Here is a 12418-nt window from a genome sequence, read left to right on the forward strand (position 1 = left end):
GGTAAAAAAGATGACGGCGAAGAGAAGAGTTGGTATACTTACACACAAATAATATAAATGAAATGAAATAAAAATAAATAGCTGCAGTCTTTTAGTCTTCTAAAGAAGTCAGGTATATATAATGTAATAATATACAAAATATACATTGCAAGTCAATGACCAATGACCAATCAAAAGACTCGGTTGACAAGCATGACTTGTCACACGTTAATCCACCAGAAAAACATTACACGGTTTACGCGTGGTAAGTGGTGCCCTCACTCGCTGTCGTTATCATCAGCACATCGCAATAAATTCCGATTCCGGTTGACGGCTGACGCTGACACGAATCCCGTTGCGTTGCGCTCGAAAATTCCTCAACGAAAGTAAAACACATGGATGTTTTATGTATCGATGTTTATGTTGAGGTTCGTGGATGTTAAGTGTGTACTTGATACTTGGTATGTATTTTAAATCAGTTATATACGCATCACATTCCTCATATTACATGGCATATTTATGTTTAAATTTATTTATATGTCAGTGGAGGTTTTATATGTAATACAATGACTCTATTTAAGAGTTCATTGAATTTAATTTTATTTTTTAAATTTAATGGCTCGTTTTTTTTTAAGGAAATTTTAGGAAAATTAATTCAGCTGTCACTTCAAAATTTTTTTATTTTATTTGACAGATAAATTTGTCCCAAAAAATTGCATTTTTAATTCATTAAAATTTCTAAATGTCAATTTTTTTTTTTTGATTTAATTTATTTATTAAAAATATTCTTAAAACTATCAAATATCTGAAAAATTAATTTTAATACAATTTTTTAATTTTATTTAACAAACAAATTTGTTCCAAAAAATTATTTATAAAAAATTACACTTTTTATTTTTAAAAATTTTTAAAAGATTTTTTTTTGCCATAATTTATTTGATCAGAAAATTATAAAAATTATCAAATATCTGCTAAATTAATTTTCATAAAATTTTGAGGAATAAAACATTAAATTAAATTAAAATTTCAACAGACATCTAAAAATTTTTAGAATTTCTCTTATTAAAAAAATTAACAAAAATAAAATTTAGACATTCAGAAAATTTTAAAAACTCTAAGTGCAATTTTTTTAGTTCTACTTTAATTAATGCAAAAGAAAAAAAATAAAAATTTTCACATCTGTTGAGTTAAGGGTTGTAAACATACAAATATTTGAAAGAAGATAATTTATGATTTAAAAATTGAAAAAAAATATTTTCTTTATTGACATGTGGGGCTTGAAAAAAGGTTTCGGGATTATTTTTATTGGGGCTAAACATTGTGACCTTGAGCGTATTGTAATTGAGAGTACTTGGCATCGGTGACAATAGTTTCGGTCTAAACCTACTTTGTATTGGTGTTTATATTATGGAAACAACACTCACAGAAATTTCGCCGAGCTTTTTTATTTATATCTTTTTATTATTTCCTACTTGAGAGGGCTATAAAAGTATTTTCAGAAAAATGAATGGTTACACTGTTTAAAATTTTAGTTCAATATTATGCAATGCAATAAATTTTTATTTATTTTCAATAAAATTAATTTAATTATTTTAAAAATTGAAATTAGAAGACACTGAATAATTTTATGATTTTTTAAAAAAATAAACTAGATCCAAAAAATTGCATTTATAATTTTTTAGAGCTTCTAAAGATGGAATTTTTTGAATAAATTTTCTTGTCATAATTTATTTATTTATTTGTTAAATAATTTCTAAAAATTAACAAATGTCTTAATTTTAGTATCATAATTTTTTTTTATTTTAAATAATTGATTTTTAAATAGAAAAAACTAAAAAAATAATTACATTAATTTTTTTAAATGTAATTTAAACTTTTTTTTTTTTTTTTTTTTTTTTTCTCCTAGAACTATTCATAAATCTTATTTATATATTATTAATCTACCGATAACACAAATAATTTTAAGAGCATAAAATTAAATAATACAAAAAAAAAACAAACATTTTCATTTTCATCTTATCAGAAATTAATTTTTATTTTTTTCAACATATAACATATATATGTTTATTAACTTACATTCAAGCTCTTGAATGTCAAGCCATAAATATGGCAAATAACTAAAAAATATTTAGTCAAATAAAATTTATAGAAAAGAAAAAAGATAAATACAGTACAGTAGCAAGATTAAAATTAAGGATTATCACGACTCACGCTTCGTTTAAACGTCATAGAACGGAACTCAGTGGAAGTGGATGTTAAATCATTTTTACTGGATCCTTTTCCAGGCGTAGGACTTTCTGACAACGAAGCACGATCGTCGTGGTTAGATTTTTCACGTTCTAATCGTTGCTTACTAAATTTACCCATTCCCGGTCGATAGATTTCCATAGCAGGACGGTCCTTTTAAATAATAAAAATACATTAAAAAAACAATGAATATAAAAAGCTTAGCAATTTTTTAATTACTTTGTTTCTAATTCGACGTTCTAAGCGCGGATCTTTTTTGCTTTTCCCTTTATAGTCACTATCATTTTTCTGTAAGTTATCCTCCTCTCCACCGTCCAGCGATTTGTGTCTCCGGAGAAAAGCACCATCTCCACCGCCTCCACCTCCTCCGCTTTCCAAAGAACTTCGTCTTTTCACAACCTTCATTTTATACGCCTTGCTAACACTCTTTTTGGCGCTATCATTTTTAATTACCTCTTCAAGCTGAGCAGAAGCTTCTTTATCGTCTTGCGAATCATCCGGCAATTCGTTAGACAATAAGACTTCACAGTCTTTACTTTCATCATTACATACAATCTTAATTGGTAAAACAACTTGATCATTTTTGGTTTCACTTTTGTCAGGATTAAAATCTCTGGGTTTTTCCTTCGGTAAATCTTCGTCCTTTTTAGCTTCAACAGCTCGTCGTTTTTCTTGTCGCATTTTTTCATAACTCTTGCCTTTTCTCTCTTCGACTGATTTCTCTTTCTGGTAAGTACCAGACTCTTCCCGAGAACTTTTAGCTTCTCGCCTATCTTCTTTAGCATAATCATCTCTTCTGTATGGTTTTTTGTCTTCATATTTTTTATTTGAAGGTTTGTTATCTCTATCGTGTTTTTTATCTTCGCGATCTCGGTAACTTTTTCCTAATGGCTTTGGATCTCGATCACGGGATGCTAAAACTTTATCACGCTTCATGTCTTCTCTTTTACGATTTTTTATTTCTTTTGGTGATATTTTTTCTTTGTCATTATTTTCTTTATTTTCTCGATTACCTTCTCGTTCAACTTCTGGATTTTTCAATACCTAAAATTATATTTTTAATTATTACTTTTTTTATATGAACATTTTTAAATAATAATAATAATATCCTAAATTTTAAGCTTAAATTATTATTCAATCTTATTATAATTATATTCTTCTAACTGGAGAAGAAATGGATAAAAAAATTTCCATGATTGCAATTTTGAACAATGCATACCTAAAATTAAATTTTATATTAAAAATTAATTGAATAATAATAATTATTATTATTATTGATTAAAAAAAAAAAAAAAAAACCTTAGACACTGTTGGTAATTCATCTTTTGAACGACGTCTTTCAATATCACGTCGACGTCTTTCCTCACGTTTTTCATCTTTAACTCTTTGTTTTTCTGCTTTACGTTGTTTTAAATATTCCAACAATGGTGTGGTTGTAACTTTTTTTTGTGTATCTAAAGAAAAAAAAAATATTAATGAATAATATTTAATAAAGTATTAATTAATAAAAAATATTTAAAAAACTTTTTAAATAATAATAAACTTACTATCGAATGGCTGATAAGAATATTCAGTTTTAGGTTGTGGTACAGCAGCATCAGCCTCCTGGTTCTTTAAACTTTCCAGAAAATTAATATAATAAGTGTCTGTCTCAATAGTCCCGCACTTAGGATCCTTTTTTCTACCAACTCGTTTCTTCGGCAATCTCTGAAATGGCGCAAATTCCACAACTGCTGGGTACTCGACACCCTTGGCGTCAACGAACACGTAGTTATCAAATTTTTCCCGGAAAACAAAAATGTCCTGCTGGTCAATAAAATTTATGTAAGCACGTGAGAATGAATTCTGTCCCAAAGAAGTATCAGCTTTTACAAAGTGAAGGTAGTCATTGTCAGGCAACGGGGATATTTGGTCAACAAACTGTGCCTGGTTCATCGACGGTGGAAGTCTTCTGATTACGACCTAAAATAAAATTACACATGCATTAACAAAAAAGAAAATTAATTAAATAGATATTTCATAATTTTTTTAACAAATAAATAATGGCAAAAAAATTAAAAAAAAAGTTGACATGTAGAAATTTATAAACTAAAAAATGCAATTTTTTAAAACAAATTTGTTAATTAAAAAAAAATAAAAATTGTCAAGTGACTGCTAACTTTAATTTAAAGTCATACAAAAACACGTTAACTTAACCTATAAGTCTAAACTTTTAGACTAAAAACAAAATAAAAAAAAAAAAAAATTACCTTGGTCATAGGTTTACATTTTTCCTTTTTATTATCAAGTTTATTTTTTGTCACTTCAACATCCTGGTAATGATTTTCAGCTGGCAAAGGATTACTCGTGGTAGTTTTTGTCGTGTTACTGCTATCAAGCTGCTTGATTTCCTCAGTCATTTTAAATACAATAAGAGACAATAATTTATGCCTGCTCGTGTTGCTTTGGTATCGATGAAAGTTTGGATTTATGAAAATTTGTCCAAATAAATATGAAAGTTTGTAAAATTGTATATAAATAAAAATGATTCTATGCAAACTAGTGTTATGTCGCAATAACTATATATAATGCTTTGGGTTGCATCTGGCAGGTGACACTACTTGTCAGATAAAACAGAATTTGAATATGTTAATTAGTTACATTTATAATTTAAATTTATATTTATATTTTATATAGATTTAGAATTTCTATTTGATTTAATTGCTGAGTTTGGTCGTTGAGTGCACACTTGTCTTCGAAAAAGAAACTTTAATCTCAAGAAAATAATACAAAGGAATATAGTTCTGAAAAGGAAAGGTTCTGAAAAACCATAAAATCTTCGAGTAAACACAGAACATGTCCTTGCCACATTGACAACTTCAAGTCCTTAAAAGAAAAGCCATAAAAGACACGTGTGGAAAGTCAACGGTCTCTTGTTCTCTAAAAAACAAGGCACTTGAACTGAATTTAACAACAAATAAATAAATAATAACTTATTTATCCACTTTATTTTAAGTAACTAAATAACATAAATAATGAGTATTTAGACGCTACAACATGTGTATATATGTATGGATTTAATGTCACAATGGTTTTAGACAAATTTAATTACATATTAGAATAATTGAATAGTAAATGGTATTAAATTGAATTTAGAAATGATTAGCAAATATTTAAGTAAAATCCGCATCTGATATAATTTATTGAGCAGATAATACTTTAAAATTATAACACGTTAATTGATTCTAATGAATATATGTTAATTAAATTATAAATAATAGATAAGGATGATCATTGTTAACAACGATCTGATATTATGTTATCATTACTGTCTGTACCTCGACCAGGTTTTCTGCGGTTTCTCTAGGTCACTGTGCTGAATTTAAAGCCAGGTAAATACAGGTACATGAATATGTAAGCCGGCCGCAGCCGCAAATAATAAGTGTTATATAAGTACATGTAAGATAGTATATTACGCACTATGTATAAGGGTAGTTCTAGCAATAGTATAAGTGTATACGTGTAACCATAGTGGGGGAAAGTGAAGCTGAGGAGTCAGAGTTGAGACTTTGTGACTTCACTTCTCCCCGAGAGCTGTAACTATTCACTCCATCTCTCCGATTTCTAAATAAACATCAACATAAAGTTCAATTGAACTCTTATCATTTAAAAATCATACCTTGCCACACAATCTCAATCAGTAATTTTTTTAGTATATTTCAAATTAAATTATAAAATCAAATCCCGCGTGACAATAAACAACCCACTTGTCCACGAGGTGTCATTATCAGCGAATCTAGTAACCTCGCAGGACATAACACTAGTTTGCATAGAATCATTTTTATTTATATACAATTATACATAAATTTTTCTGTGCTTTTATTCATTTATATTCATCAGCAATTTTACAAACTTTCATATTTATTTGGACAAATTTTCATAAATCCAAACTTTCATCGATACCAAAGCAACACGAACAGGCATAAATTATTGTCTCTTATTGTACTTTTACACCAATTAATTTATATTATTAACATAATTTATTATTATTCGGCAGTTTTTTAATTATCAATGACTAGTTATTAGAGCATTAATCATTTAATAAATCAATTGTTAAATATAAATATATTTTATATTTACAGAATTTTGTGCTCACTTACTGGTTCTAACTACAATAAAAGTAAACATTTTTTTTTATAGGTTTGAAGTCGGTAACATTGGACCGGGATAATGTTGACTTTTTTTTGCATGCGCGCGCTTTTTTGAAATTAACATTTAATGAAATAATAATAATTATTATTATTATTATATTATTTGAGGAACATTAAAAATTTTAGTTAAATTATTTAATGCTTATAAAATTAATTATTAATTATAAATTTTTTTAGAATTTTACATCGATTAATTTTATTAAAAAAAAAAAAAATTTAATTTATAATCCACACGGGTGGTGCAACTGTGGCCGATTTTTTTCATCATTTTTATGCATTTAAAGTAAAAATACGTTATTTCCCGGAAAAAAAAAAAAAAAAAAAAAAAAAAAAAGACAAGGGTATGTTTTTCGGGATACGCCCTTATGGCATCAGTAACCTGATTTCATACCTCCATAACTATATGGGAAAACCACAGAAAACCCGGCCGATACAATTGTAAATTAATATTAAAAAATTGGATAAAAAAATTAATTTTTTAATTTTCCCGGCAGAAGCAGACACAAAGGACTGCTTTAGAAGCACAAATGCCCAAAAGTGACCGTATAAAAATATTTCTTCTTAATAATTAGTCAATTAAATTTTTAACGTACTCAGTTAATTAAATAAGATTTAAAAATCTTTTAATTTCTAAATAAATTAATGAATACTATTAAATAAATATGTTTAGGAAGATTTTGATGATGTATGTAAATGTCAACTTTTTAATAAATATAATTAATATGTTGTTGTTAGCTCATTTTAGTTTCTATCTAATCAAACAGGTTTTCCAACCAATAAGTATTTTCTTATTTAAAAAAAGAAACCTTCCACCTTTTAAAAACTACCGCCAATAATATTCTTATTTTTTTATTTTCATATGTATATCAATTTTAAAATAACATGAGCTCAGTTGAAACGTATTGAAAAATATTTTCAATAACTATTCTTGAAATATTGAACAAAAATGGTGACAATTTATTATATCAGAGAATTTCAGTTTTCCGACTGCTTAAGCTCTTTTTAATCAACGCCCAGTCCTCGAGGATCTCTGAGTCATTGAGCATATAAACAATGTAAGGTCCGGTTACTGAAACCGCTCTGCGTCTGTCCGTGTGACTTCGACGCCTTCTGCTGCTGGAGTTGAACATCAAGTCCTCATTAATGTCTACGTTATTGCGGTCTTCCTCCAGCCTGCGTATTTTGTCCTGAAGATCATTATAAATAGCTTCCCACACGAGTCTTTTCTCGCTTTCAAAATTCTGTTTGGCCGCCTGCTCTTCGGCGTAGAACTGATTTTCAATATTTTGTAATCTTAACTGTTTAAGAATTCCCGCTACTTCTGTCCTTGTTTTCATATTTTGGTTCAAAAGCTCCAAAGGCATCAGATACTCTTCTGACTTTCCTACTTTCACTTCGCTTAATTTAGTGTCCACCTGAGTAATTCTTTCTCTGTACAACCTAGAAATATTTATCAAGTTTTAATTTATATTTTATCAATGAATTATTTTATAAATTTATACTTTGTTGTAATTAAATTATAAATTACTTGTCAAAAAATGAAAAATCAAAATATTTGCACTTAAAAAAATTAAATTAATTCAAGAGAAAATTTTTTGAATTAAAAAAATTATTTTAAAGAGTTTTATTGTCTTGAATCATGATAAAAAATTTTTTAATCAAGTAAAATTTGTTTAAATCAACAAAAATTTCTTCATTCAAATTTTTTTTTACTCAAATTACAACAATGAAGCTTTTCAAAATTATTTTCAAAATTATAGTTTTTCAAAAAAGATTTATCTGTTGAATTAAATTAAAAAATTATCAAGTAGCTGGTAACTTTAATGTCATTCGGTTAATTTAATTTTCATTAAATTTTTATTAAAATTTAACTCCTACTTTTTCCTAAAATAAAAAACTTACTGTTCTTTCAGTAGAGTAAACTGTCTCTCTAAGTCTACCAAATTTTCCATACATTCGCTCCTTCGCCTCTCACATTCATCCTCATCCATCTCCGAGGAGTCATCGCTGTCACTGTGATCTGCACTGCTGTCACAGGACGCTGAGCTTTGGTCACTGTTATTACTGTCGTGTGACATTTCTTCGCCTTCAGGCTCAGATTCATCTTTAACGCTAGGCATCGACGTTTAGGAGCACCAAGTCTCCTAAATAAACTAAAAGCAAATAATAAACAAACTATAATAAATAATTACATGTCAATATTATTAAACTCCATAACCTCAAAATCTGACAAAAATAAAATACTCAGTAATAAAATTCAAAAATAAATTTTTTTAAAAATTTACCTAAAAAAATAAAATTTTTTACAAACCTCAAAAATATAAATATAAAAAAAAATAAAAATTCAAAACACTGTTTTTGAGTGTTTTTTATTTAATTACTAGTTTTTGTTTCTTATTCAATTGACTTATACAGTTTACAAAATAATTTTTGAACTATGCCGCCCTCTGTTGACAGCGGCTCTCTTGATAAGATATCATTTAGAGGTAAGAAAGTTTTTACCTTTAATTTTGTATTTTATTTCTTCAAAAATCTGTCAAATTTTTTATTTCTACATTGTAAAAATTTGTCAAGTCTATAAAGTTATAATAATCATATATTTTATTTTTTTTCTTCATTTAAATTTCCCGCGCAACAAATTTTAAATGATAGTTCCCAAAATTCCCGTAACCAATCAAAAAACTCCGACGAACAGTGCAGCAAATCTCCGAATTGACAGCAACAGGTTAATATTTTAATTATTAGCAACAAATAATAACCGAGGTATTTTTTTTTAATTATCGACTAACAACTAACTATTAATAAAAATTAAGTTAGCTATCTATAAACTTTAAAAAAATTTTTTTTTATTAATAAAATTATGACAAAAAAATTATAAGAAAAAATTGCACATGTAAAAAATTTTAAAAACTACACGTGCAATTTTAAAAATAAAATTTTTTTATTGCTAAATCAATAAATAATTTACAATCATATTAATAAAAAAAAAAAAAATAAAAATTTTTAATAGGTAAAGTTTCCAATATTATAAAATTACTTACTTAAAGATTTTAATCTTAATAACAAAAGCTTTAATTGTATTTTAATGTCAACAATTGAATTTATAAATGACTGGACTCTTTTTGGGTAAGTATTATACATCCAAATAATTAAATCTAAAATAAAAATTAAACCCGATAGAAAAAACCGAGGAAAGACTTATGAAGAAATCTATCAGTTCGTCAACCACGTGAAAATAAACAGTAATCTAGCTACTGAGTAATCTCCATAATACACGAGAAAGTTAACGCTGTGATCCAACGAGCGAAGGAGAAAGAAAGTTTTTAAAAAAAAAAACTTTTCCCCCGCATTGTGTTCACCTTCCATCACTTTTGTTTATCTCTATTTCTTCTTGAGAGTTTTTATCCTGAGTTTGGCAATACAAAGACTCGTCAATAGATGTGATCATCTAGTAATTCATCATCATATATATACAATATAACGTAATATTTTATGTATTTATAGTAACATTGGTACGGATAATATACTTTCGCTAGCCAGTTCGATGATCCATCGAAAGTTATGTTCTTCAGCATCAAGGTATAGTAGTATTGCCCACTTTCAATTGTAACGGGAGAAATGGCAGTGACTTTCCATTTCTTACTGAAAAAAAAAATATTAAATTAAGTGTAACTACACTGTTACTATTTGGTATTGATAACAATATTGTTATTATTATAATTTTAAATTATTTATAGAAATTTGATAAATTTTATCATTTTTTTTAACAAAAAATTGTAATGAAGAAATCCACAGTAGTGATTTATTAATTTTTTACTAATAATTAATGGCTTAAAATTTAGAAGATTATTATTATTATTATTATTATTTTGTTATTAAATGCTCAGGGGGGTTATCCCCGGAGTCCGATTCTCCGAGGGCCCAGCCTGAGCTCCATCCGTTACTGCTGGACCACTCCGCACAACAAGGCGGTTAGTGATCACAGCAGGCCAAAGTCATTTCCCTTAAGAGACGGAGAGAACCAAGTAAAACAGCCTTCTGCATCCTAACTGCCAAGAACTCAGCTTTTGATGAGCAAGCTGGAACTTTGGCAAGTGAGGATACAAAAGACTGTTTCATCCCTCCTAGGACGCCAACAATCAGGACGACAAGCTTGACACGGTAACCTGGGTAAAGTTTGCCAATTTCAAACAGGAGATCCTGATATATTTGTCTTTTGTGCTCTTCTTTGGCTGAGATGTTGTATTCAGCCGGGGCCGAGAACTCAATGACATAAATGTCACGAGTGGCCTTGTCGAAGAGCACAATATCAGGTTTGTTGTGATCTATCCGCCGGGTTGTTGCAAATGGCATGTTCCAATAAATTTTGCAACTGTCATTCTCAACAACCTGGGGAATATCTCCTGGCAAATAAGGCAGCACTGGTGTCACGTCAATACCGTAGCAATGACGAAGATAGTAGTACAGTACTCTCAGGGCAGCATTGTGACGCTGGATATATGCACCTCTCGCCAGCACTGGACATGCCGACAAAAGGTGCATAAGCGTCTCCGGATGTTGTCTACACCTCCTACAGGACGTGTCCGGAAGCTGCACCTGGAGCACCTTGCTACGGTACTCAAGAGTGTTAATGACACCATCTTGGCAGGCAAATATGAACCCTTCAGTCTCGGACATCAGGCCCGCTGACTTTAAGAAGGAAAACGTCAGCTGGATGGACAAGCCATGATCACGCACGTGTTTAAAGAACACGCTGTGCATGGACTTGTCCATCAGTTCGCCAAGGAGTAGTTTTTCCTCGGCGTTCCTGATGACGCTCTTAAATTCCTCCTTTCGGAGTTCCATAAGAGCGTTTATTTCTCCAAGACCAAGGGTTCTTGCCGCATATATTGCTGCCTTATACAAGAATGACCCCTTATGCGCATTTTCATTATTATTATTATTATTATTATTAAGAGAATAAGAAAAATTCAGTGTCAATTTATTATGATAAGTACTTTGGCTGCATTTGAAAATGCTCTATCTCTAGATACATGATTAAGAAATTGCCTTGTATCTTGTGAACTAATAACATTTTTAAAGTTATAAGCTCATCCCGACATTACACTCATCGAGACCTTTAATTTGAGTACCCACATCATTTTTTTATATATTTATATATATTATATATATGTATATATGAAAAATATATCAATTATGCAAGTGGGTACTCAAATGAAAGCTCTTGATTAGCGTAACATTGGGATGAGCTTATATCTTCAATAACGTCAATATTTAAGAAAGTATAGTGCAATTTTACAAAATTCACTATTTAATAAAGCAAAATTTTATTTACTTATAGTTCACAAGTCACGGCAGTCACATAGTAACTGCAAGGTAGCTAGTTAATTTTTAATACATTATTATTAATGAAAAATATTTAATTATTACAAAAAAAAAAATACAACTAATAATAAAATTAAATAATTTTTAATATTTCTTCTTTTATATTTCAGTTTACTAAAACAAAATTACATCATGAGTTAACTCATAAATCATCTATTAGCAACTAGATAGTCTTCATACTTAATCAATATAAATATCATCTTCTCTGTATGTCCGTAAATTACCATTTATTTCTTCTTATTCACATAATATTAAAATTTATTTTTTTATTTTTTCAGTAAGCCATAAACTCTAAGATTATTATTACTCGACGCCTACGTCGATCATTTACCCTAGAGTAAGCAGCAGCTGAGATGCAAGTACATATATATATATATATATATATATATATATATATATATATATATATATATATATATATATATATATATATATATATATATATATATATATATATATATATATATATATTAGGGTGATTAAAAAAAAAAGAATATTTTTTTTTTCGTTTGGTACTCTGAAAAATAGGTTCCTAGACACCTCTAAGAAAGCCTCTCCAAGCATGAGTTCTTAATTGTAACGGGAAGGTCCTCCTTCTTACAGTTTTCTATTTTTTC

The 12418-nt window shown here is 28.4% G+C and overlaps 2 protein-coding genes across 3 annotated transcripts; both read right to left on the reverse strand.

The window, feature by feature from the left end:
* Positions 1 to 1979: 1979 nt before the first annotated feature.
* Positions 1980 to 6651, reverse strand: Upf3 (UPF3 regulator of nonsense mediated mRNA decay). Its single transcript, XM_074254931.1, has 5 exons — positions 4476 to 6651; positions 3774 to 4188; positions 3526 to 3680; positions 2446 to 3270; positions 1980 to 2379 (listed from the first exon to the last, which is right to left on the reverse strand). Exons 1-5 carry the CDS (start codon positions 4623 to 4625, stop codon positions 2170 to 2172), a joined length of 1755 nt encoding a protein of 584 aa, XP_074111032.1. The 5' UTR covers positions 4626 to 6651; the 3' UTR covers positions 1980 to 2169.
* Positions 6652 to 7249: 598 nt separating this feature from the next.
* On the reverse strand, positions 7250 to 8854 carry Brms1 (breast cancer metastasis-suppressor 1-like protein). Of its 2 annotated transcripts, none has more exons than XM_074254943.1 (3): positions 8728 to 8854; positions 8319 to 8569; positions 7250 to 7856 (listed from the first exon to the last, which is right to left on the reverse strand). In XM_074254943.1, the coding sequence occupies exons 2-3, from the start codon at positions 8534 to 8536 to the stop codon at positions 7382 to 7384; spliced, it is 693 nt and encodes a 230-aa protein (XP_074111044.1). In that variant the 5' UTR covers positions 8537 to 8569; positions 8728 to 8854; the 3' UTR covers positions 7250 to 7381. The 2 variants fall into 2 exon arrangements, with proteins under 2 accessions (XP_074111044.1, XP_074111045.1); XM_074254944.1 differs by having other exon boundaries at positions 8702 to 8824.
* Positions 8855 to 12418: the final 3564 nt, after the last annotated feature.

This window comes from Cotesia typhae, unplaced genomic scaffold (genome assembly GCF_013202065.1).
Source record: "Cotesia typhae breed Kobodo isofemale line unplaced genomic scaffold, CoteBio_Ctyphae scaffold_13, whole genome shotgun sequence".
Lineage (NCBI taxonomy): Eukaryota > Metazoa > Arthropoda > Insecta > Hymenoptera > Braconidae > Cotesia > Cotesia typhae.